At 44.7% G+C, this 24,578-nt stretch overlaps 2 protein-coding genes across 2 annotated transcripts; one reads left to right on the top strand and one right to left on the bottom strand.

Moving 5' to 3' along the window:
• Window positions 1-4,087: 4,087 nt before the first annotated feature.
• Window positions 4,088-24,143, top strand: LOC133157261 (transient receptor potential cation channel subfamily M member 1). The gene is made up of 28 exons (XM_061283658.1): window positions 4,088-5,306; window positions 6,427-6,557; window positions 10,841-10,917; window positions 11,108-11,303; window positions 11,372-11,585; window positions 11,898-12,022; window positions 12,091-12,262; window positions 12,524-12,698; window positions 12,999-13,122; window positions 14,151-14,223; window positions 14,314-14,414; window positions 14,514-14,687; window positions 14,762-14,896; window positions 14,981-15,031; window positions 15,142-15,282; window positions 15,360-15,389; window positions 15,460-15,752; window positions 16,625-16,853; window positions 16,921-17,052; window positions 17,249-17,377; window positions 17,511-17,639; window positions 17,722-17,973; window positions 18,042-18,216; window positions 18,978-18,998; window positions 19,079-19,223; window positions 19,458-19,663; window positions 19,751-19,883; window positions 20,009-24,143. Exons 2-28 carry the CDS (start codon window positions 6,486-6,488, stop codon window positions 21,315-21,317), a joined length of 5,013 nt encoding a protein of 1,670 aa, XP_061139642.1. The 5' UTR covers window positions 4,088-5,306; window positions 6,427-6,485; the 3' UTR covers window positions 21,318-24,143.
• LOC133157265 (ras-related protein Rab-8B-like) lies at window positions 22,303-24,460 on the bottom strand. The gene is made up of 8 exons (XM_061283661.1): window positions 24,218-24,460; window positions 23,819-23,879; window positions 23,688-23,748; window positions 23,533-23,610; window positions 23,312-23,401; window positions 23,141-23,206; window positions 22,982-23,032; window positions 22,303-22,919 (listed from the first exon to the last, which is right to left on the bottom strand). Exons 1-8 carry the CDS (start codon window positions 24,339-24,341, stop codon window positions 22,827-22,829), a joined length of 624 nt encoding a protein of 207 aa, XP_061139645.1. The 5' UTR covers window positions 24,342-24,460; the 3' UTR covers window positions 22,303-22,826.
• Between the last annotated feature and the right edge of the window lie 118 nt (window positions 24,461-24,578).

Genomic DNA, 24,578 nt, shown 5'->3' on the forward strand with positions numbered 1-24,578 from the left:
AACAGAGGCAGCCTTTTTCACCCCTATGTTAATCCTGCCCGCCCGCCTCCCCCGCCTTAATGCCTCCCCGGCACGCCACCACAAAGAACAAAGATTCTCTCGCTGAGAGAATGTTGCATAAACGGATAGCAAAGCGGCCAGACGAGCGCTCTGTCGCTACGCGCAAAGTTATGTCGGCGAACCCGAGCCGCCGTCCACGTCACTCCGCTGACCCGAGGATGACGGCCAACCTCGAGCGTGTGCGCTGGTTTTTGTTCCCTCTCATGGCGGCATGTTGGCTTTGTCCACGCAACACAATGCAGCTCAAAAGAGCAAAGTGAAGCGGACACATTTTTGCTTTTGCGCCCATTTACTGGTCAGCGGTGACCTTATTCACGATGCATTGATCAGTGCACTGGGCGCGGAGGGATGAGCCTCGCAGGCACTGGCTATTCAGATGCTTGCATGAACACGTGATGCTGATGCCATCGGCCTTTGGGGCATCCTTTCAACAGAGGCACTTAACGTAGAGCATCCATTTTTGACTACTTGGGAGACTTGACAGAGCACGGTGTCGCCTATTGCAGCTAATACCGTAATTTTCGGACTATAAGTCAGGTTTTTTTTTCATAGTTTGGGTGAGGGGGCGACTTATACTCAGGAGCGACTTATATACATATATATGGGTTTTTTTCACTTTTTTGGGCATTTTATGGCTGGTGCGACTTATACTCCGGTGCGACTTATAGTCCGAAGATTACGGTATTTAACCACGTCTTCAACATATAATGTAATGATGTCACGTTGTGTCATGATGTTCATGTGGCTCTGTTCCTTCAGGGGTGTAAATTGGATCTTCTGAATGTTTCAGAAACCGGACCATAACCCAAATATTGACCGCATGCAAATGTGACTTCAATTACATTTAGACAAAAAACTGTTGGAAAAATAGCTTTTACAATCCCAATCCAGGATAAAAAATAATATCCAACTAATATTCATCCATCTTAAATTCTTAAGGTTAATAAAATTGAAGGCAAGTTGGGTATTTTAGTTAGAAACACAAAGTTGAGGCAGATGATTTGCCTTTGCGGACCACGCAAAATGATGCATATCTGGCCCCCGGCCGGGCCTTGAGTTTGAAACCAGAATTGGCTGCTGTTATTTCCTGTCAACGTTCCAACAAACAGACTTGCTTTGTTGTGTGTCAATGAACATTCTTGCCACAAAAACACAAACAATTCATATTTGAAAGTTGTTCTCACTCCAACGATTGTTTTGACACCCAAGAAAAACACATTGTGTCGCTTTTCCCTTTTTGCATCCTGCGGCATGTGTTTTCCTAGCTGACGAGACTATTTACTAAGCAGTTGGAGCTAACTCCAAAAGTCTTTTGCAATTCCAAAAGGTTCCGTCACCACGTCAGGGTGCTCCCAAAGTCACTGGGTTCAAAAGTGGGCGTGGCTACCCACAGCACTCGTGCTCAAGGCGGAAGTATTTGCACGAGAAGTCAACATTAGCGAAATCCGCAATATAAAAAAAAATGTCGGGTCTGGTGGTGTTGGGTATCGTAACGCGCTTTTTTATCCTCGAATGACCTCGCAGTGACGAGGCGAGAACATCCCGTTCGTGAGTTATTAATAGCTCGCTTTGCGTCACCCAACTGCCGCGCTGCTACACACGCAACGGAGCCGCTAACAGTGCCAGCCCCCCCCACCAAAAAAGAAAACAACCACTTATAAAACAGCCAGTCGACGTCCTTCAGCTGCCACTGGTGAGGGACAAAGCTAAACGTTACAAGAGCCTTTTCCTTTCAAAGTTGAGGAGATGCAACACGACAAACTTGCTTGGAGGTGGGCCGCTATAAATAACCTGCAAAAACAAATTGGTGTCAATATTTACAAACAGTCTCGCTGCTTCTGCTGTGGCCCCACCACGCAGGCAGGTCCACCCAGGGAGAAGAAGAAGAAGCAGGGTGGTGGCTGTGTTGTGATTCAGTAATCCCTTCCATGCTTCACCACACCTGCAGCTTCAAGTCCAAAAGGCCACACTCGGATGACGTAACGGGATGTTCCTCGTCAGCCAAAAGGAACGTCCAGCGGGATGGCGGACACGTTTCATGAGGTGTTTCAACGGCAAACCATTCCATGACATGACCTAACGTATGAATTGACATTTTGAAAGAGGAACCGAGTGCAATTTCGGGATCACCCTCAGCAGTTTCCCGGCCCAAAGTCGACTGACTTCCTGGATATGTGCGGCAACTGACACAGATTTAGGGGATTTTGATTTTGGAGGAGATTCATGTGTCTGGAGCTCAAGTGCAGATCAAGTAATTTGTATTGAAGCTTTAAGATCTTCAAACCTGTAGATCATATTTCTGGATTTGATTGATGCTAGCTTACGTTAGCTATAGCTAACTTGCTGTATTTGCGCCACGCTGATGATTATCTTTCCGCCATTTGCTCGCTCTTCAAACGCCATCTGTGTTTGGGATCATCTATAGTAATTAGCAATGCAAGCAAGATAATGACAATGCTGCTGAGTTCAGCAAGATTAGACAGGTGCTTGTCGACTTGCTTTGACTCGGGCTTTACGGCCCGCGACGCCGCCGCCGGCAATCAGCCGAGGGGGAGATTGGAGAGACGACGACCCGTGCTTCTGCTCTGCCTTGTGAAGGACTTTGTGTTAAACTGGATTATGTGGAAATGTGATTTATAAATATTTTCATTATGTCGTCGAATCGTCTTCAATGCGGCTCCTCGGAGATAAGCTATAATAAGAAGACGAGGCGGAAACGAAGCTTCGTCTAAATTGAAATGCGACAAATTCACGGTCGCGCGTTACACGATAAGAGCGCGATGACGTCATCGCCTTTATTTCGATGGAGCGCCACGTGTTGACGTTGTCGAATCGAATGGATCAAAAGTCAGCTTCTTGGCTTCTCTGAAATCAAAACCGAACTGGTCAAACGAGTTGGTTGAAGAAGAAAATGTGTGTTGACCGTAATAAGGAGCGTGTCTCTTATCTAATTGAACAACTCCGCGTGCAGTTGGGGTGCGGCAATAAGACTTATGAGCGTCGTGGTAGGAAATTTGCGGTTGATGTTAAGTCTTCCCCCAGGCTGATAAGCAGTAACTCACGTCAGGAAGTCGTCTCAAAGGTCACGCCGGTGCTTCTATTGAATTTGAAGCCAATCTGACAACATTTCTATCAACGACTGATTTGTTGCTTGAATCTTGTTTGGATGTTGTCAATGAGAAGCAGCTGGAGCTTCTTTGCATGTCAGATAATACTAATAAGCCTTTCTTGGAAACATCACTGGATTATTTTTGAGCCACTCTGGCAGATGTCCGTGACAAAAATGGTCGGGTTCAGAACAATAATCTGGCACACGGCAGTTTGGTATTATACGGATTCTTTTTTTTTTTCTCCCTCAGAAGATTCGAGCAGTCAAGATGTGGCTCCCATAGCGGCTAATGTGCTCCAGCAGTGCTTGACTCGGAGTTCAAGTCTTCCTTTGATCAAGTCGCCATCCCTATAAATGTCCGTCCGTCCCGCATCTGTTTTTGTGGCCTTGCTGGACGAGGAGCCGCAAGTGGAAGTTTACGCAGCTGAGCGCACGGCTTCCTCCCCCCCCCCAAGTCAGAAGATCTCGCTCACCGCTCCCTGGGAACGGCTTATGGGCTTTCCGTTTCGACTAGAACCAGACTCTGCAATCACAAACAAGACTTTTAAGCGGCCGGTGGTTTTATAACACCTTCTGCCGGACATATGGACTCCCTATTGACCTTTACGTGGCCCCGCGGGTCAACATTGGAAGGGCCCCCCTATATCAGCATGTGTTCTCAGAAGAGTCGAATAGAAATGTGCAGCCAGATGGAACTTTGTGGAATTCACCATTTGGATAGGTGTTGCAGGAGCCGTTCGGAATGGCGCCGTCCCATCAAGCCGTCCGCAGGGTGTGTGCAGCAGCCTGCTCTGATCTCCAGGAAGTCGTTAGCCACGGGTCGCGCTCGGCTCGGCTCGGCCACGCCTCGTTTCTGCCTACTTCCCTAAAAGTCGTTTGTGCTGACGGAGCGACCGCTCCTACGAGAGTACCCAGTACTCGTTTTTCAACAGCACCCCTCCCCCCCCTTACCCCTGACCCTGTTCTGGCCATCACTGAGCTCAAATTGTGGCTTCCTTCAACATGCATGCAAGCAGCTTTTAGTCGTCTTGACCTAGATGACTCGTTCATAACACATGCACCGCTCTCTACGAAATCAAGGGAACATGTCTTAACACGACTTACTCGGAGCAAACCGCAATTCCTCGGCCTCAAAGTCCAGCCGTGTGTTTAGTCTGTTGTGAGAAATGAGACGTCAGCAGACTCACGCCATCAACTGTTCTTTTCTTCATCTCTCTCCTTTCATCCCCGTAATCGTGCTTTTAACTTATTTATCTAACCGTGTACATGCTTTGTGCCCGCTGTTTGCTTTCGCTCGCCGCACTGAGGGACTAAACACACCCAAGTGTGTCTCAGGTGTGTATTTGTGTGTAGTCTGTTTGCTAAGCAACCGGCGTGTTGTCGAGATGAGCAAAGCCCAAAACACGCCGCTTGTATCGTGTCGTCCGTGCAGGTCAGTGCAGATTTTCACGAGCAGCAGGATCAAGCCTTCGTTTAGTCGTTTTTTTTGTTGTTTTTAAAGTCCGACTGTTCATTTAAAAGAAGCAGGTGGAAAAAAAAATTGCTTCTCCTTCCAAAGGGTTCAGGTCCAAATTGTTTGTGTCAGTGTGTGATTTCTTGGTGGTTTTGGCTGTCCTCATGGACAAAACACAACATTAGCTAAATTATATTCATCACAGAGGAGGAAAAGGATCATCAAACTTCCTCTGTGACCTCGTGGTTAGAACAAAGGGGTTGTGTGAGTGTTGAGAGCGCCATCGTGTGGTCACAGTTCAGGTTATTGACCTTTCAGATAATTGAGATATTGAAAGAAAAAATCTTCTATTGTTATTAAATAATGCTAATGATAAATTCATGAAAGGGTGAATGTTGTCCGTCTGGTTTTATTCCTCATCTCCTCTGAAGTGTTAAATAATCTCGTCCAAATTCAAAGCCACTAACGGACATCAAAGCTCTTTAATGTTTGCTTACGCAGGGGATCGAGGTATTATCTAGCCATTGTTTGTGTGTGTGTGAGACAGACCGACAGACAGACAGGACGGACATGGCTGTGTTGAAGTACTTTTTGTTGTTTCATTGAAAATGAAGTTCTCTCTCTCTCTAATTGGGATACGACCACCGGAGGAATGTGGGTGACACTCTTCTTTTTCCAAATCAGGTAACATTTTTAACTGCCTACGTGTGTGATGTCGAATGTTTTTTTTTACTTCAATCCTGCAAATGTTATATTTGCGTGACATACAAAATACTTCCACTGCAAAGGGGATTTGGTTTTATGTGTAGTCTCAAAGCAGAACTGATTCAATTTGCGTTTATTCAACTTGGAACAGTATGAATTAACTAGAATATATATATTTTTAATGTTGGCTAACAAGGTTGGTAGTACACAAAACATGAGGCATTAAATTTTGAAGGGAAATCGCAGCAGTTTCAGCTAGCATCCAGTAGAGGGAGGTGTTGGATAATGGAGTGGCAATGTCTTTCAATTGTCATTTGAAAGTCGTGGCTGTCTTTATTAGCAAAAACAAAGACATACTACGTGACGTCATTAGATCAGCAGGAGGTACAGTAAATACGCTACGCGAGAGGAGCAAAATTAATGGTGGATATACTTGAAATTTAGGAACTCCTTGGTTATGCGCATTATGACCACTAGGGGCGGTATATACAGATGGACGACTTTTTTTTTAATTTTATTTTTTTTAAATATCAGTAAAACAGACTTTTAGTTGTTTTCACAAGTTTACATATCCTGACAAAATTTCTCGACTTTTTTGAACAGCACGACCATTCAACAAAACAGTCAAATAATGAGATGATCCACGTCCAGTCATCAGTTTTGCTTCTTGTATGGTCTTTACCTCCCTTTGTGACATAATCAGAGACTGAACGTTTCCATAAAGATGACAAAGAACAATTCAGCTCAATGTGTCCTTGCTGGTGTTTCCATTTCGAAGACACCGGGACAACCTTTCCCCCCCTCGGCCTGCTAAGTTTAGCTTCGCAGCTTGCATGGTCGCACTAAGCCTTTTTTGGTGTGCCAAAGTAGATTTACCTTCAATAACCATTTAATAAAGCTCTATCCATTAGACTGCCGGCTGCATTAATCCTGATTACGGGATGCGCGGCAGAGGAAAAGGGTCTATGTGTCAAGTATGCCGTCGAGTGATTTATATCCCCGGTCGGGATGTGCGTCTTGTCAGTCGGCGCTGAGCAGAGGGAGCGGAGAAGAAGCGCTCAGCCATGTGGCAACTTTTGACTACAGCTTGATTTCACAGTGGCTTCCTGGTGCTGATGTCGGCCTTGACCTCTTACGGCTGCTTCCAGTATCTTCAACATGGACCCCAAGGGCCCCAGTGGCACCTTCAAGAGATCCTCCCTGAAACGCAGCACGTCAGGCTCGCAGAAGGTAGGGAACTGTCAATCGATGCCTTTTACGGTCAATCCGGAAAGGTTTTAGTTTGACCGAGATGAAATGAACGTTCTAGCACATGCCGCATCAAAGTCCACGCAGCCGTCCGACATGTTGTGGGCCGCAACCCCCTGCAAGCAAAACGTTAAGCGAAGCTGAGCGAGCTTCAGGGAAGAGCTGCTCGCCGCTTTAATCCGACATAATGGCCCACTATGGCAAGCACGGAAGATTACAGTCCTGTGATATGTTTTGGGAAAGTCTGCTTTCATGTGATTACCACTATTTATACCTTCTTGAAAACAGCCAGTGCGCTTTGTGATTTGGGATATGAAATAATGCTCCCGCTTCCGACCGGGGTGTTTTCCAGGATTATAGAGCTCAAGCATCTAGTTTGAGAAATATGGCTGAATATCACCAAAAATTTCCACAGTTGTTCATACATCTGCCAAATCTTTAGTGGGTTTTATTTATTTTTTTATTTTGCTGTTCACACCACAGCTCTTTATCCTCTAAAAATTTAGCTGGGCTGAGTATTAAAACCTGAGCAATTTACTTATGAATTTAAAAATGAGGTCATCCACAAAAGGAAAAAAATATTACTTTCATCTCAAGTTTGACTTATTTTGTGTATAATAATATCATTTAATTAATTCTCAAAATAGAACAATGAATTCTTTAATTGATTTATTTTGCACTCATGTCTTAACAAACACGCTCCGTTTCATAAGATCAGATGTGAGTCAGCACAAAGCGGCCCGGCTCATCTGTTTGCCCTTTCGCCCAGGAAAGGAACACGAGCTTCAAGGCTCAGCTGTTGCAAAACAAATCAACTCATATCATCCATAGCCTCAAGTGAGAGCAGAGCGCCACTGAGCTGTCTTCAATTTCCCATTCCATATTTTAATGTAAGAGCACAAGTCATTTGAAATGCGCCACAATTGCCCATTGTATTGATGAGATCACATGACTGCGTCAGCAGAGAGCTGATGCCTTTAGGCCAGAGGTCAGCATCAGGACTCATAAAAAAATGTTGGCAATTCATTTTTAATGTTTTAAAAAAAGGAACATTTCTATCTGAACACAATTCAAAAATGTTCACAGAATATTCAAAAGTGGGCAAATTATTTCTCCTATTTTGCCTAATTGTAAAATATTTCAAATGTCGCTTAAATGAAAAATACATTTCCCTTTTGAATATATGCCAATTATTAATCCTTAAATCAGCTTCTTCATCCATTTTCCATACATAAATTTGCAATATAATCTTTGTCTCTTTTGATTTAAAAAAAAAAATCAGGATGCCAATTTAACAAGTTGTCTCTCAACAGGTTAAAAGGCGGCGACTCCCTCTTTGGCCCCAACATTCCTCGGGGCCAAAGAGGGAGTAGCCGCTTAAAAACGTCTTATGACTGCGTCAACTGGCGAGGCTAATCAGTGACATGTTGCTCATGTGATAGCTAACTGGATTTTCAAACCCGATGTGACAATCGAGTACATTTACAGCGAGTGAAAACAGCTCGTTTCACAGTTAACGCAAACTTGTTTACCACGAGATCCAGCCCGTAGCTCGTGGGGCAAATCTCTCCTCCCCCAAACGCCGTGAAAGACGGCTTTTTGTCGGGCCTTGGTGGGATCCGGTGTGGTTCTGAAGGTTTCCTTGCCTTCACGCTGCATCAAACTCCAACCACGTTGTCGTTAAGCGGCCAAGTCAAGCAATTAGTGGCTTTTATCTCCAACCCTGGTGACATGACATTCCACATAGGACCCCCAAATCCTTTATGACCAATTTCATTCTTCTTTCACTCCATTCTTAGTCCACAAGTTGTTCACACGCAAAAAGCAACAACGTAAAATAGAGAGGAAGCTCCTTAATATTTATTTTTCCTCAGTATTTGGGATTCTGGGTTACGTGGAATTGGCACTGCAGTGGAACAAATTGGCTGTGATCTTTCTCGCTAAGCTGCGGCTGGGTCAGGAGACCTGCCCGGCCCATGTGACTGCAGCACACAAAGGCAAGTTGAAGAGAATATTGCATGGTGGACACAGAAAATATTGAAAACAAATTTCTTTGTAGTTTTATCTTAAAACAGTTCAATTGCTTTTTGCCCACAGTCAACAAATACTCCAAAAAAAAGAAGCCTGGTTCTGAAAGTTTTTGATTTCTAAAGTGCTCCTAAAAATGTGTGAAATTTCAATCCGTCCACAAAGAGCCATTGTTTCCCAACGGTTTGTTTGAAATGAATGTTGTTTATCGTGCCGAGGCTTGTCTTAATTCCTGTTAATTTTCCCCGTGTGACGCCATGTGATCTGGGCCAATCTCCAAATCTTGAAGGTTTTTCGTTAAGCGCTCGGAGGCAGCTCGAGCGAGGCAGCTGCTTGGACTTTTCATTCGGTGTCCTTAATGACTTTAAGTGCGTCACGTCGGCCAAAGCCTGTAGAAAATGCTTTTTGTTTTCCTTTCCAATAATTAATAGGGCCCCCCCCCCCCCCTCCTGATCACGTTTAGTTAGGGGCATCCATTTGTCATTTCAGTCCCCCCCCCAAAAAAAAAACTCCATTTCATGTAAGGAATGTTTGAAACTATCTCCGACTTTCTGCTTCTTAACTTCCAGCTCAGCTCCTCCTTAAGCAAGGCCTTGAAGAGCTTTTAATTGTCAGCCCATTCTTATTTGAACGCCATCATTTGTCAAAACAATCCGCTCCGAAACAAGCAAATATGTCCGCTGTTGTTTGGCGTGATCTATTCCGCCACCCCAACAAGGTGAAAAAATCGAAATGAAGCGCAATTACGATTGAATGAACTTGCCCTCAGCAGGAGAGCAGTCGAGGCGCCCTCTGAAAGAATGCCCGAATCCAATTCTCTCAATTATGCAAATTTGGGTTGAAATAAGTAGCTGGAAATGATGGGGGAAAGGGGGGCCGCGGGGGGGGGGGGTCTTGTTTTCAAATGAAAAGTCCCGTCGTGGCGCACAAACAAGCGTCTTCTACCGCATGGGTGCGAGGGCAAACACATCAAAAAAAGTTTTGAACAAATTTGGAGATTAGGGGCCGCTTATCAAAGTACATTTATTGTGCCTTGTTCAAATACCCTGTGGGCATGGGGAAGGGAAGGGAAGGGGGTCATGGGACTCCCAAAAGGATTACCTTGAACTGGAGTCATGAGACTGGGCCGAACAAAGAGCCCGCTCACATGCTCATCATATTAGCCGGCCCTCATAAAGTGAACGAGCGTCATGTCCTGTCCGGGATTCAGTCAGACTGCAGCCTCGGCAGCGGCGGCAACACTCCGGCTCCAGCTCGCTTCTCAGATGCGACACTTGAAGCTTTTATGTAAGTGGAAAGACTGCCATGATTTCAAATTTTATTTGGTTGTGAATTTTTTTTATTTAGATCTGACCTGATGGCGAGAAAGTGATTTTTTTTGGTGGGTGAGCAACAGGTTTAGTTATTGATTCATTTACAAAAAATGATTACTTTTTGTTTGTCTTAATTGTTTTTGCGCTAATAGAAATGAATTACAATGTTTTAATTAAAAACAAAATTGGTAAAAAAAATTCTTAAAAAAACCTCCAAGGCTCGACCGTTGCAATCTATTAATTTAATTATTAATATTCTAAGGCTCGACCGTTGCAATCTATTAATTTAATTATTAATATTCCAATATTCAATGAGAATAAAGGAGTGGGGGTTTCAAAATACTAGTCAGCATAAAACTTCAATTCAATTCAATTTATGGCTGTAGTGTAAATTCTGACTATAGGTCTATTTATAGAACTGTAAAGAAGTGATTATTCTGCCAGTGTACTCCGCCCGAGTCCTTTTTCTGGGATGAAAGCAAAGAAGAGTAGCAGCACTCTTGTGATTCCAAATCACAAGGCATCGGCAGGAATTCATTCGTTGTGCCTTTCAGTCACACTCACATGATCTTAAAAGTTCAACTGAGAGGGAAAAGAAAAAAACAATTTAGGATGGAACGACTGTAGTAGCTAATGAAGTTCTTTTTTTTTTTTTTTTTTTTTTACTGGTTTTGCTGCTGCTTCTGCCAACGCTTTTCCTGGTCCTGGAAAGCGGAGCTCCCACTGCTCCACTTTTAATTACTCATTCACGCTCGACAATGGCACAATTTGGTTTTTCTTTTTTGCTTGGCTCAGGTTATTTTCGGCTCTGAATTGGAAAGGCATCAGAGGAGAGGCAGTTTTCGGATTCAATTTATGGCTGATTGCTTTTGTGCTGTGACAAAGGCTTGTTTTTTTTTGGTCTATTTTTTTTTTTTTTCTTAGGCGCAGCGAGTTTGGATTGAGAGGACGTTTCTGAAAAGAGAATGCATTCACATCTTTCCCACCAAGGACACCACCAGGTAATAGTGCTTTTCAAAATACGCAGTTTGCAATTAAAAAACACTTTTGGTGGAATTAAAAAATCAATTATTACATTTTGGTGACATTCTTCACATTTTTCTTTATGGCCAATTATGCCCTAATGACCTAGACCAAACAAAATTTTTCCCATCTGACCGATCTTGAATCTTGTCACACGTTCCCGTTTAGATGTTCATGCGGTCAGCTGACAACGCAGCATGTGGCCATCCCGCCCGGCGCCAACTCTCTGGAGGAGGCCCACCAGCTCGTGCAGATCGACACCCCCAAAGACAAATGGAGCGTGATCAAACACACCAGGACCTACCCGACGGATTCCTACGGCGTGATCGAGTTCCAGGGCGGAGGCTTCATCAACAAGGCCATGGTGAGAAGAACCGGCTTTTACGAGAGTCGGGATTCCCGCCGCTCAAATTCCCGTCCTCTCCGCGACAGTACATCCGAGTGTCCTACGACACCAAAGCGGACAACCTGCTCCATTTGATGGTCAAGGACTGGCAGTTGGAGCTGCCCACCTTACTCATCTCGGTGCACGGAGGCCTGCAGAACTTTGACCTTCAGCCCAAACTCAAGCAGGTTTTCGGCAAAGGTCTGATTAAAGCCGCCGTCACCACGGGCGCTTGGATCTTCACGGGCGGGGTCAACACAGGTGAGGCCGATGGTGACAGCCGTTTACTGGTCACTTAACAAATAACTATTAGTGCCATTAGAAGATTAGCCCTGCACTCAACTGTTATTATATAATGCTGCTGCAATTTCCTGCCTGGGAGGGGGAGGCGGGGTAGGGGGGGGGGGGGGGGACACTACAATTAAGAGCTTTGAGTGCACATCCAACCATTTCACGTTCACTGAGGTGCACTCAGAGAAATGACCCGCTTTTTCTAAATGGCTCCAAATATTTCCATTTATTAAAACTGGAATTCCGGCAAGAGAAAAATAGCAGCTTTTGTGTTTTTGATAGGTGTGATCCGTCATGTGGGCGACGCCTTAAAGGACCATTCCTCCAAGTCACGAGGAAAAGTGTGCGCCATAGGAATCGCCCCCTGGGGCATCCTGGAGAACAAAGAAGACCTCATTGGGAAAGACGTGAGCATCCAAAAGCGGAATCCATCCAACGAAAAGGAGACTTGATTCATGAGATCTTCTCCTTTCAGGTGACCAGACCCTACCAGACCATGGCTAACCCGCTGAGCAAGCTGGCCGTGCTCAACAACAGCCACTCGCACTTCATCCTGACGGACAACGGCACCTGCGGCAAGTACGGCTCGGAGGTCAAGCTGCGCCGCCTGCTGGAGAAGCACATCTCCTTGCAGAAGATCAACACCCGTAAGTGATGGCGGACACATCTCGGGTCATCTTCTCACCACCACGCGTTGGATACGGAGAGCCTCCTCTGTGACCCATGGGCTTCCCTTTGTCATCCTATGCCTGGAGCTCGGATAAGGCAGGGACAGCAAAGGGATGCTCAGCTGTCACCACAGACTTCGCTTGTCCGCTCGCTCTCCTTTCGTTGTGTGTGTCCTCGCATCGAAATCCCACTCGCTGTGTTCCTATCTTCTACGTTTGAGAAAATGGTGTGTTTTACAGGTCTGGGCCAGGGTGTCCCACTAGTGTGTCTGATAGTAGAAGGAGGTCCGAACGTGATCTCCATCGCTCTGGAGAGTCTGCGAGACGAGCCTCCGATCCCGGTGGTGGTGTGCGACGGCAGTGGCCGCGCCTCTGACATTATTTCCTTTGCACATAAGTTCTCCGAGGATGGAGGGTGAGTATTTACTGTACATGGAGGGCCGTCACAGTTATTGGAAAAATGACCCCAAAAAATATTGGAAATTATCAAATCGGGACCAACGATATCATTATAAAAAAAAAATTAAAAAAACAGCCAGCACCAAAGACACTTTGCTGCTGTAAGTGAATCATCTTTATATATTGGGACATTACGAAAATAAATGTTATAATAAAAGTTAAATAGCACATGATTGAAATCAAGGGAAAGTTGTGGCAAGGCGAAATCTGGCCTGCCGGCTTTTCGATGACCTCCAACTTGAAGCTCCTCCCCCAGGCTGGTTAACGACGACGTGCGAGACCAACTGCTGGTGACCATTCAGAAGACGTTCAACTACAGCAAGAGTCAGTCGCAGCAAATCCTGCTCATGGTGATGGAATGTATGAAGAAGAGGGAACTGGTGAGTAAGGTGACCCGCGATGTCGTTTAAATTGTACCTCAATAAACATGGATGTCAAGCACCGGGTCTCCATGCTCATTCATCCGCTCATCCGTGTTTTTTTTTTCTTTTTTCCAATTAACATATTGAATCAACCTAATCCCCACCACCTGCTTGTCATTTCTCCTCGCCGTGCTCATGCGTGACACGTGAAATAATCCGCATCATCCTCATGCATCATGCCAAAGGTTGCAAAGTGGCGACCCGGCCAGCGCTGTGAAGAAAGTGTGCACACACACGGAGAGCGCTTTTAATCCCAAAAATGTTCTTCCAACGTGTCAATGAAGCGCCGGTGATGTGATTAGTTCAATCTGCACGCTCCGTCCATTTGCTCGGGAAAGATAGTCTACTTTAGCCTCATCCAGTCACAGTAAGCATGCACTTCAAAACAGATGGAAGATCCATCGCCATAATCCTTACTCTGGTTCCTCTTAGCCCAGAGTGCCATCGTATTAGACCACCTAATGCCCTCACAAACCCAGATAAGCAATTTAAACAGACTTTTTTAGATTGTTACCACAGCCAGCTCTTTCTCTTCATAATGTTTTATGTCATGTGACCCAAATTAGAAATTGAGCTTTTTAAGTCTCATGACCTACAGGTAATTGTCTGTCTGGTGTCAAAGCATCATCTGTTCATCCTAAAATGCATCCCTGGTGAGCAGCTGGCAAAAAAAAAGACCATGTGTGTGATTCTATTTTTTTTGTCTTGTGGGGCAAAGGTCAAGTGCAGGCCGAAGAGTTGTTTGTCACCGCAAAGCTCCCGTTAATTCTAAATGAAGACAGCGCAGCATGTCTGCCTCACAGCTAAGAGCTTCTGAGATTTAATCTCCTCTGGATATTCTGAAAAGTCTCTCTTCTGTATCAAAATCCTCCAAATAAACATTTCTGGGAATGCTCCACCACTTTGCAACCCAAATTGCATTTTCATCGAATCTTTCCGTCCTTTTCATTTTTTTTCCCAAATGATCTTTGCTTCTTCACAAATAGATCACTGTTTTTCGGATGGGTTCCGAAGGTCAGCAAGATATCGAAATGGCCATTCTTACAGCTTTGTTAAAAGGTACCGTTAAAGATCGACGCATCGAGTGTTGCCGCGTGGTTCCTTTTATTTTCTTTCATGCGTCGCCCGTTTTTTTTTGGCTCACGTCAGGCACCAACGCTTCGGCGGCCGACCAGCTCAGTTTGGCTCTGGCCTGGAACCGAGTGGACATTGCTCGCAATCACATCTTTGTTTACGGACATAATTTACCTGTGAGTGATGCGAGGTTCAAAATACATTAATTTGTTTCCAGCACAAATCCAATTTTAAAGTTGTACTGACAAATATTTCAAATATTCTTGTGCGGTCAGCCCGCCGGCGCCATTGCCAACACAACGGCGCTGGCCCCGGTCCAGGAGAAGCAGAAAAGCCCCGCCAGTGCCCCTCGCAATAAAACCAGGGCCAAGAAAGGAAAGGGCAAAGGAAAAGCAAAACCTGAACCTCCAGAGGAAACAGATCCGCGCAAGTTGGAGCTCATGCGTTGGGTAAAATGGGACTTCAGTCACTTCAGATTTTTAGATTTGTAAATATGAACAATATACTTTTTTTTTTTTGGCAGGTGAATTCTCTGGAGCAGGCCATGATGGATGCGTTGGTGTTGGATAGAGTTGACTTTGTCAAGCTGCTTCTGGAAAATGGTGTGAATATTCACCACTTCCTCACCATTCCAAGACTGGAGGAGTTGTACAATACGGTGAAACTTTTATTTTAAACGGCTAAGCCGGTATAATTGTGACTGTAGTTTGGATAAAAATAAATGGACTTTTTTTTTATTTAGAAACTTGGCCCTGCAAATACTCTGCATGCTGTAGTTAGGGACGTCAAAAAGGTAATTTTGATGAATGTTTTTTTTTTTAATCATAAAAGGTTATTTTTATTGTTTAGTATTTTTGGTGCTAAAGTTGATTTCATCCACTTGATCTCTTTTTTTCTCTGCAGGGAAATCTCCCTCCAGATTACCAAATCACCTTGATTGACATTGGCCTGGTGCTGGAGTACCTCATGGGTGGAGCTTACAGAAGTAATTACACCAGAAAGGCTTTCCGAAACCTCTACAATACTCTCTATGGACTTAAAAGGGTGCGTATGAAAATTAAAACCGGTGTTTGACAGATTGATAACAATGGTCGTCTTTTTTTTTTCTTTTTTTTTCTCAGCCCAAAGCGCTCAAGCTTCTCGGGATGGAGGTGAGTGAGGCACCCATTTGCTGGCAAGTGACGTCATCCAGTGAAAACAAAATGTCTTTTTATGTGTTAGGACGACGAACCTCGAACGAAAGGCAAGAAAAAGGCTAAAAAGAAAAAGGAGGAAGAAGTGGACATTGACGTCGATGACCCGGAGGTGTGTCGCTTCCAGTATCCCTTCCACGAGTTGATGTTGTGGGCAGTACTGATGAAGCGCCAGAAGATGTCGCTCTTTCTTTGGCAACGAGGGGAGGAGACCATGGCCAAGGCACTGGTGGCCTGCAAACTCTTCAAGGCCATGGCACACGAGTGCTCTGAGAGTGAGCTCGTGGACGACATCTCCCAAGACCTGGAGAACAACTCAAAGTTAGTGTCATCATTTGATTTTTAATCTCATATCCTGCTTCATGAATGGTTTTTTTTTTCTTCTGTGAAACATTCAGCCTGTCATAATGACTCAAGATATATACTACGGTATTATTTATTTTGTCCATTACCTCACATAAAACATATACCGTAAATTCCGGACTATAAGCCGCGACTTTTTTCCAAAATGTTGAACCCTGCGGCTTATAGTCAGGTGCGGCTTATATAAGGATTTCTTTCGTGATTTTTGTGATGACTTGATCACTTTTATACACTGCGGTATCTTGAAGAAAAAAAACAACAACAAAAATACTATTTTGAAACACTACTATGGCTGCTGCTTATTCTGGCTGTGTTGCTCGTGACTATTATGAGCTTTAGTAGGAATGCACGCTAGGTGACCTGCGTCAAAGGGCTCTAAACCCTTCGTCACAGGCAGTGTTTAGAAAGACATGTTAAAGTATGTTATTAAAACTTTCCTTGTAAAAAGACGCGTGTGCACGTGCGGCTTATAGTCCGGTGCGGCTTATATAAGAAAAAAACTAAAATATCCCCCAATCTTAGCTGGTGCGGTTTATAGTCCGGTGCGGCTTATAGTCCGGAATTTACGGTAATTCAACATTGCTAATAAAAATGGATTGCTAATACAAAATGCTAAATGATTTCACATCTATTTTATAAAACTCTAATTTCAGTCTGCAAGCTCAATTGCTAACAAAAAATACAAACTTTTTTTCTCTGCAAACCTGGATTGATTTCTAATCACTTGTGCACCAACAAGAATCCAAATTACAATCGCTCATAGTGTAAACAAAACATCCATGTTGCTACGCTAACGCCGAAAGGCCGTTTTTGATCGTTCTCCTGTGTAGAGAATTTGGCCAACTGGCCTACGAGCTGCTGGACCAGTCGTACAAGCACGACGAGCAGGTGGCCATGAAGCTGCTGACCTACGAGCTGGTGAACTGGAGCAACTCGACCTGTCTGAAGTTGGCGGTGGCCGCCAAGCAGCGAGACTTCATCGCCCACACGTGCAGCCAGATGTTGCTCACGGACATGTGGATGGGCTGCCTGAGGATCGGCAAGAACCCGGGCCTCAAGGTACAGCTGACCAAATAAAGCAAATATGAAACTCTAATCTCACCTGATGTGGTTTTCAAATCATTAGGTCATTTTGGGAATCATTTTTCCTCCGCTGATTCTTCTGCTGGATTTCCGTATCGGGGATGACGCATCCTACAATGCGCCCGGAGGCAAAGAAGAAAGAAAAGAGAAAGAGGATGACACCAAATCCAGCAAGGTTCATCTCCAAATTATTGTGTTTCATTCTTTCTGCTGTCTAATACGGCACAGCAGCTGCTTTAAATCTCATAAATGTGTATCATGATAGTAAAAGATATTCTTTTATTAAAATGATACTATTTTTTTTTTGAGGTCACTGTTTCTATTTAGGGGAAACTTAGTAAAGTCAAGTGTGTTGTTTTTGTGCATTTTAGGAGCCCAATGACGCCGTTTCCCGGAAGGGGGATGAAGAGGAAGGCAATGCCAACGTCCGCAAAATCCCCATTGGCAAACGATTATTTGAGTTTTATGATGCACCTTTCACGAAATTTTGGTTCAACACAGTAAGTTGTGATCTGAAACATTTGTAAATTTAATTTAGGTTCACAGAAAGCCAAAATGCTGCAAAACGAATTTGCGCATTTGTTGATGAGTTTTTTTTTAACCATTTTCTTTTGTGCTATTTTTTTTTATTAGATATGCTATCTGGGCTACCTGATGTTATACAACTACATTATTTTGGTCAAGATGGAACGATGGCCATCCTTACAAGAGTGGACTGTCATCGCTTACATCCTTACACTCGGCAGTGAAAAAATCAGACAGGTAAACTCCATCGAGTCCGAGTGCCATCTTGAAAGATTTCGTCAAAAATGGATTTAGCCCATTGTTGCCATTCCTTCTGAAGATCTTGATGTCAGAGCCCGGTAAGCTGAAACAGAAGATCAGCGTGTGGCTGGAGGAGTACTGGAACATCACGGACCTGGCGGCCATCTGCACCTTCCTCCTGGGCCTGATGTTGAGGCTCCAGCACGAACCCTACATGGGCTACGGGAGAGTCATCTACTGCATCGACATCATCTTCTGGTACATCCGCGTCCTGGACATCTTCGGCGTCAACAAATACCTGGGACCCTACGTGATGATGATCGGAAAGATGGTACGTCCGTCGAACGCGGCAAAGTCACGGCGGCTCCGTTTTGCGACATGCGTTTGCCTTTCTTGCAGATGATCGATATGATGTATTTTGTGGTCATCATGCTGGTGGTGCTCATGAGCTTCGGGGTGGCCCGCCAAGCCATCCTGCACCCCGACGAGGAGCCCACGTGGCGCTTGGCTCGGAATATTTTCTATATGCCCTACTGGATGATCTATGGAGAGGTTTTTGCCGACTCGATAGACCGTAAGACTAGAATTCATAGTAAGATTCTGTTTCCTGATTCTGGGCAGATGATCACAGATTCATGTGTATGCTGTGAGTGTTGTGATGGGTTGTCGATTCTTGACGGTGGCGATCGAGGGCTTTTCAGAAGGCCGAGTTTTACCTCGTTTCGATATTACTGTAATTTTCGGACTATAAGTCGCGTTTTTTTTTCATAGTTTGGGTGGGGGGGCGACTTATACTCAGGAGCGACTTATATACATATATATGTTTTTTTTTCACTTTTTTGGGCGTTTTATGGCTGGTGCGACTTATACTCCGCTGCGATTTATAGTCCGAAAATTACGGTAATACTCATTTTGTTGCTGCTAGTGCGTTTAATTTCTTGAGGTAGCGGCGGTGAAAATGATAAGAAATGACTTGTGTATATAGCGAATCTATTTTTAACACGAATTTCATTGAATGAATTGAACCACTAAAACGAATGTATTTTTCCATTCCAAATTGTCATTTGTTTCAATTGATAAGATCGGTATCATTTCACAAACATGATCATCTGCCTCAAGTTTTTTGTTTTTCATGCCTCTTCTGTCAGGGTGAAGACAGTCGTTGATGAAATGATATTTTAAAACGTACAATTATGGGGGCTCTGCTAAATTCAACAACGGTCCACTCTCACTTGGAGAGGAGCTTGATCATGACAGAAGGATGATGATGTGTAAAATGATCACCGATCGCTTTATTAAACGTCTTTGATGGCTCTGCTTTTTTTCCCTCTTTAGTCTATGCAATGGAAATCAACCGTGAGTCGTCATCCGGACAAATTTCAATCGATTCTAATAAGATGGCAAGTACTAACGGTCCGGCTCTTTTGTCCCCACAGCTCCGTGTGGTGAACATTTATACGATGAAGACGGGAAGAAGTTGCCGCCGTGCATCCCCGGCGCCTGGCTCACACCTGCTATCATGGCCTGCTACCTTCTCGTGGCCAATATTCTCCTGGTCAACCTGCTCATTGCTGTCTTCAAGTAAATACACTTCAAAATGATCTACAAATATATATGTAAATATTCTCTATATTGTAGTCTGACCAACTCAAAACTTACACTAAGCTAGCTAGCTAGCTAGCTAGCTATCCAGAGTAGCTTGCTATCTAAAAATGAATGGTAAAAGCTTTATAACACTAAATTGTCTGTGTGCCCCCAAACCTTTGACACTATATATCTTTCAACAAATTGTACTCGTGTGTGATCTTTCCACAGCAACACCTTCTTTGAGGTCAAGTCCATCTCCAACCAGGTGTGGAAGTTTCAGCGCTATCAGTTAATCATGACGTTCCACGACCGTCCCATCCTGCCCCCGCCGCTCATCATCTTCAGCCACCTCTACATCCTCTGCAGCCGGCTCTTTCGACGTTGCGCCAGGAAGAAGCAAGACGGAGAACTGGACGAGAAGGACCGCGGCCTCAGTCAGTGCACACGTGTCACTCGCTTGTTCCACAAAATACTTTTGGCAGCTATAATCGTTTTAATTGTGCAAATTACTTTTGTCAAAGAACTAAGATTGAATCCAGAGGAGCTGAAGAACCTGTACGAGTTTGAGGAACAGTGCGTGGAGGAATACTTTCGGGAAAAGGAAGACGAGCAGCAGTCCTCGAGCGACGAACGCATTAAGGTTACCTCGGAAAGGTGAGGCCATGTTTCGCAATTACAGCGAAACGTGTTCCCATCCCCCCAAAAAGTCAAATTGCATCTTGCGATGCCAATTTCGATTTGATGAACACATCGCTCATAATCCCTCTGGTGCTCCTCAGAGTTGAGAACATGTCCATGCGTCTGGAAGAGGTCAACGAGAGGGAGAACACCATGAAAGCCTCCCTGCAAACGGTGGATCTCCGCCTGGCCCAACTGGAGGAGATCCACGGTCGAATGGCCATGGCCTTGGAGAAGCTGGCCGGGTTGGATAAGCTAGAGCTGACCAGGACTCATTCTCGCACTTCGTCGGCGTGCGATCCCTCCTCTCTGGTTCGCCAGGGTAGCATCAACAGCGCTGACGGTTACAGCCTCTACCGCTTCCACATGGACATGGAGGAGTTTGCCAGCAAGCAGAAGGACACAGAGGAACCGGCGAAAAGTGGCCTGGAAAGACAGAAGAGTCAAGCTTCCAGCACGACCGCGCTGAACGTCAAGGAGGGCGCTCAGACCTTAGAAGTCGTCGGCGGCCTGAGTAGAAGCAGACCGGGCTCTTGCGTGGACATCCTCATATCGCCTTGCGAACCCAAGCAGGTGTCTGCGGCCTCGAGCAGCGAAACTTTAACCAACAAGGAGATACTCGGAAGCTCGCAGCTGTTGGATCGAATCGCCGACAAGAACAGACTCAAACCGTCCTCCCCGCCCAAACGGACCAAATCCCTGAGACACTATCCGGCCGAAGAACCCGCCTGTTCTCCTCTGACAAAGAGGAGGAGCATGAGCACCATCATCATCAGCCCACCTGATGAAACCGAGGAGCCCGCCAAAAAGGCCCAACTGCCTCCCACGACTTCCTCCTCCCCAAAAAGGACCAAATCGTTACGCCACGTCCCCGCCGAGACCCCGAACGAAACGTCCCCGGTTACAAAGCGGAGGGCGATGAGCAGCATTATTTACAGTCCGGCCGAGGCGCTGGATGACGAGCTTCACGCTCAGGACTATACGTCCTTCGTGGAGCAAGCCGCCAAAACTCCCAACGAGTGGCCCGCCGACCTGGAGTACACTCTGCACGCCAGCCCGGTCGGTCACATGCCGAAAGTGTCAACGGTCAGAAGAACCATCCAGCAGTTTCAGAGCACCACTGCCGGCGTGGAGCTGAAAGAAATAGACGGGATCCGTCCGGTTCCCGTTGAAAGCGAAGGAACGACGGACGAGCAGATCAAGACGAGGGTGAAGAGAAACATGTCCGACGGCGCTCAGTATCTGAGCGTCGCCGAGGATAGGTTCCTGGACTCGCACAGGTCTCTCAGCTGGAACGCCAAGGATCGCAAAGCTAAAAGCAAGAGAGCATCCAGTAGTGAGAGGGAATCCGTGAAGGAGTGCGGAGGAGCCACGCACAAGATGGAGGATGGCGCTCGTGAAAAGGAATGACATCGGAAAAGTCGGGAAACAATTCATCAAACCACAACTATGAGGTCAACGAGGAGAACAAGAAGAGCACAATTATTAGAAGAAAGTCCGAAATAGGACTAAATCACTTTTTCGTGTATGGAGGAAAGATGTCCCTGTTTCTGAAAACACCCAAACAAGCTTTCCTCAAGTCTTTTAATATGGAAAAAAAAAAGCTTCTGAATGTCAACATATATATATATTGCACCATGACATGTGCTCAACAATCACTTCCAGAAGCATCTTCTCTTCAGGTAGTGCTTCATATTACAACATGCAAATACTGACAATGGCATCACAACAATGGAGTCGCTGGCTCTCATCACAGGAAGTGGAACTCTTCAATTTTGTCAGTGATTCATTCATAAAGTTAAAAAACAAACACATTGTCTAGTCAGTCTAACGCCTTCAGGTTTGGGTCATTTTCATATTTGATTACCGTTTTTTTCCGTGTATAATGCGCAAAATTTAACTAATTTATTGTCCTAAAATCTGGGGTGCGCATTATACATGGGTACAAAAAAACAACAGCATTTTTTAAAATCCGGATGTCATACGGAGGCCGCCATTACAGATGCGCTTTCTTCTCTGCTGTTCACTTCAAAACACTGAAATAATTTTACGTTCACGGACTTAAGTAGGAGTCAAAATTTGGGTGCGTACTATACATGGGTACAGGCTTTTTTCCAGCATCAACATGCCATTTTCAGGGTGCGTATTATACATGGGGGCGCATTATACATGGGAAAAAACGGTAATAATGGTAATACAATGAGTATTTTACTGATTATTTGAATGGTTGACAGTTTCCATTCAAGTCGTAATTGTTTCCAAAATCTTATTCAAGCTTTCAGTCCCCCCCCAAAAAAGTGTATATTGTTTATTGCTTCTACATTCCACATGGGCTTCAGTCTTTGTCACTCTTGTAGCAATTAATACACCAGAGGAAGCCATTTTGCAATCGTGCAGACAGCAAAATACATTTCTGGTTAACTTATGAATACCTCAAATGTTATATTCATAACTTACTGAAATGTTTTTAAGCGTGACAAATGCAACATGAAATTTTTTTTCGCAAGTGTTTTTACCACGGACGATCAAATTGTATGAAAATGACCCATAGACATCGATTACTTACACACACAAATACAATCATTGCTGGGACTTGATATGTATGTCGCACAGCATCCTCGAGGTCAAAAAAGTAGTGCTACAAAGTGAAACGGGTTAAGTCTTTGTTATTGTACACGTATGTAAGAACACAAGTTGAATAACTGAGGTAAAGGCAAAACAGAAAACGGACTCCTCGGCTAGAAACAAGCCATGGCCTACCGTTCTAGGTTCAGGCCCCCGGTTCCGTGTCTTCGATCGGGACGAGCCCTCGTGCGGGGGAGGCAGTCGGCTGGCGCTGAGGGTGAGAAGCCCCTCCCCCTCCAAAGTCACATTGAGAAGCAATGAGCCCTCTCGAAAAGAGCAAGGTCACAGCATGCTCTAGATGAGCGAACACTTGAGGAATTTGATCCTCTTGGATTTTTTCTCGGTGATCTTGATCGCTTTTCCCGACCCTCCAGCAACACTGTCAGTCTATTAAGAAAACAATAAGTCATATTTGTGTCGACCAAAAGTTTCATGTCCAAAGCACTTACTGTCTTTGAGCTCAGATTGTGCAGAATGTCTCTTCCCATGGTATAAAAGGCCTGATTTAAAAAACAAAAAAAATACGATTCATTGCCTCAGTTTTCTAAACAAGGCACAAATATGACCATCTTCCTCCACCATAGTCAAGATTCTAAAAGTTGACCTACCTCTTCTACATTTAGACTTGTCTTTGCGCTGGTTTCCAGGAACTTGACACCATAATCAATAGCCAGCTAAAGAGGAAAAACAACATGGCGGTGATTTGATTACCATGCATATTGAATGTATTTGAGTTCCTGTTAATGAGATGCTGTTGGCCGAGTTGGAGACTCACTCACTTTTTCACCCCTGTCTTTAGACACCTGCCGCCTGTCACTCATGTCACATTTGTTACCCAGGACCATCTTCTCCACGTCCGATGAGGCGTGCTGCGAGTGGGAAAGTTGAAGGCCAAATGAATCACATTTCTTAACGACGTGCTTCCCTACTGTTATTACCTATAATTCAATTTGAATGTTGCCCCAGACATTGAGGAAATACAAATTCATCCACAGCTCACCTCTTCAATATTCCTGATCCAGTTTTTAATGTTTTCAAACGACTTCTCGTTGGAGATGTCGTAGACCAGCATGATTCCCTGAGAGGAGGACAATGACAAATCATTGTTCCTTCGTCCAGCTTCTCAACATTCCAGCACAGTGAGTGAACACTTACCATGGCTCCTTTGTAGTAAGCTGTCGTGATGGTGCGAAAGCGTTCTTGGCCTGCAGTGTCCCTGAGTGAAAACAAAAGATCTGCATCCATATTTTTTTTCCAATAAAAAAAACAAAACAAATGACACTTACCATATTTGAAGTTTGACCCTCTTTCCGTCCAGCTCAATTGTTCTGATTTTGAAGTCTATTCCTGCAGTAAAATGAACAGACATGTCAGAAAACTGCAGGAGTGGAGCTTCCTTATTTTCTTTTGGATGCATATTGTTTCTAATGTGGAACATCTCAGCTCATTTAACTAACACGTTTACTCGATCCATGTGAAATGTGGGCTTGTTTGATGGATAGCTCATTAGGATGACCCATTGTCTTTTTCGCATGCAATCAATCTCTGCCCTTTGCATACAAATACGTACCCGATGTTGTGTTATTACATACTTATGAACCTCTAATATGTGTTATTACATATGTAACCCGTGCTTTATTATTATGATGATGATTGTAAGTGACAGGCTAGTGCGGTCGACTCACCTATGGTGGATATGAAGGTGGTATTAAAGGAGTCTTCGCTGAAGCGAAAGAGAAGGCACGTCTTGCCCACCCCGCTGTCGCCAATGAGCAACAGTTTAAAGAGGTAATCGTACGTCTTCGCCATTGCGCGAAGGAAACGCGACGAGATTTGGGTCAATAATTGGGAATGCTGGGCCGGGAGGGATCCCCTGTCTTTTGGGTCCTCAGCTGTCCTAGGCGCTCTGGCGGCTGGCCAATGCAGAGATGAGTGACGTAATGCTGCGCGCTGCATTTTGGGTGGTGTAGTTTTAATTACCAAACCGCTATTGTTTTGATTTTTTCTTTCTTTCTCCCACTAAACACACGCGTTGTTTGCTTGGAA

The sequence above is a fragment of the Syngnathus typhle genome, linkage group LG7 (genome assembly GCF_033458585.1).
Source record: "Syngnathus typhle isolate RoL2023-S1 ecotype Sweden linkage group LG7, RoL_Styp_1.0, whole genome shotgun sequence".
NCBI classification, from domain to species: domain Eukaryota; kingdom Metazoa; phylum Chordata; class Actinopteri; order Syngnathiformes; family Syngnathidae; genus Syngnathus; species Syngnathus typhle.

Bases quoted from the DNA above. Each gene is read 5' to 3' on its own strand.
- LOC133157265 (XM_061283661.1), bottom strand. From the start codon at position 24,341: ATGGCGAAGACGTACGATTACCTCTTTAAACTGTTGCTCATTGGCGAC. The intron at 23,611-23,687 runs GTAAGTGTTCAC...TCCTCCTCTCAG, and splicing joins CTTACTACAAAGGAGCCATG to GGAATCATGCTGGTCTACGA. The intron at 23,402-23,532 runs GTGAGCTGTGGA...TCCCACTCGCAG, and splicing joins GGATCAGGAATATTGAAGAG to CACGCCTCATCGGACGTGGA.
- LOC133157261 (XM_061283658.1), top strand. From the start codon at position 6,486: ATGGACCCCAAGGGCCCCAGTGGCACCTTCAAGAGATCCTCCCTGAAA. The intron at 15,753-16,624 runs GTTAGTGTCATC...TCTCCTGTGTAG, and splicing joins GACCTGGAGAACAACTCAAA to AGAATTTGGCCAACTGGCCT. The intron at 17,640-17,721 runs GTAAACTCCATC...TTCCTTCTGAAG, and splicing joins GCAGTGAAAAAATCAGACAG to ATCTTGATGTCAGAGCCCGG.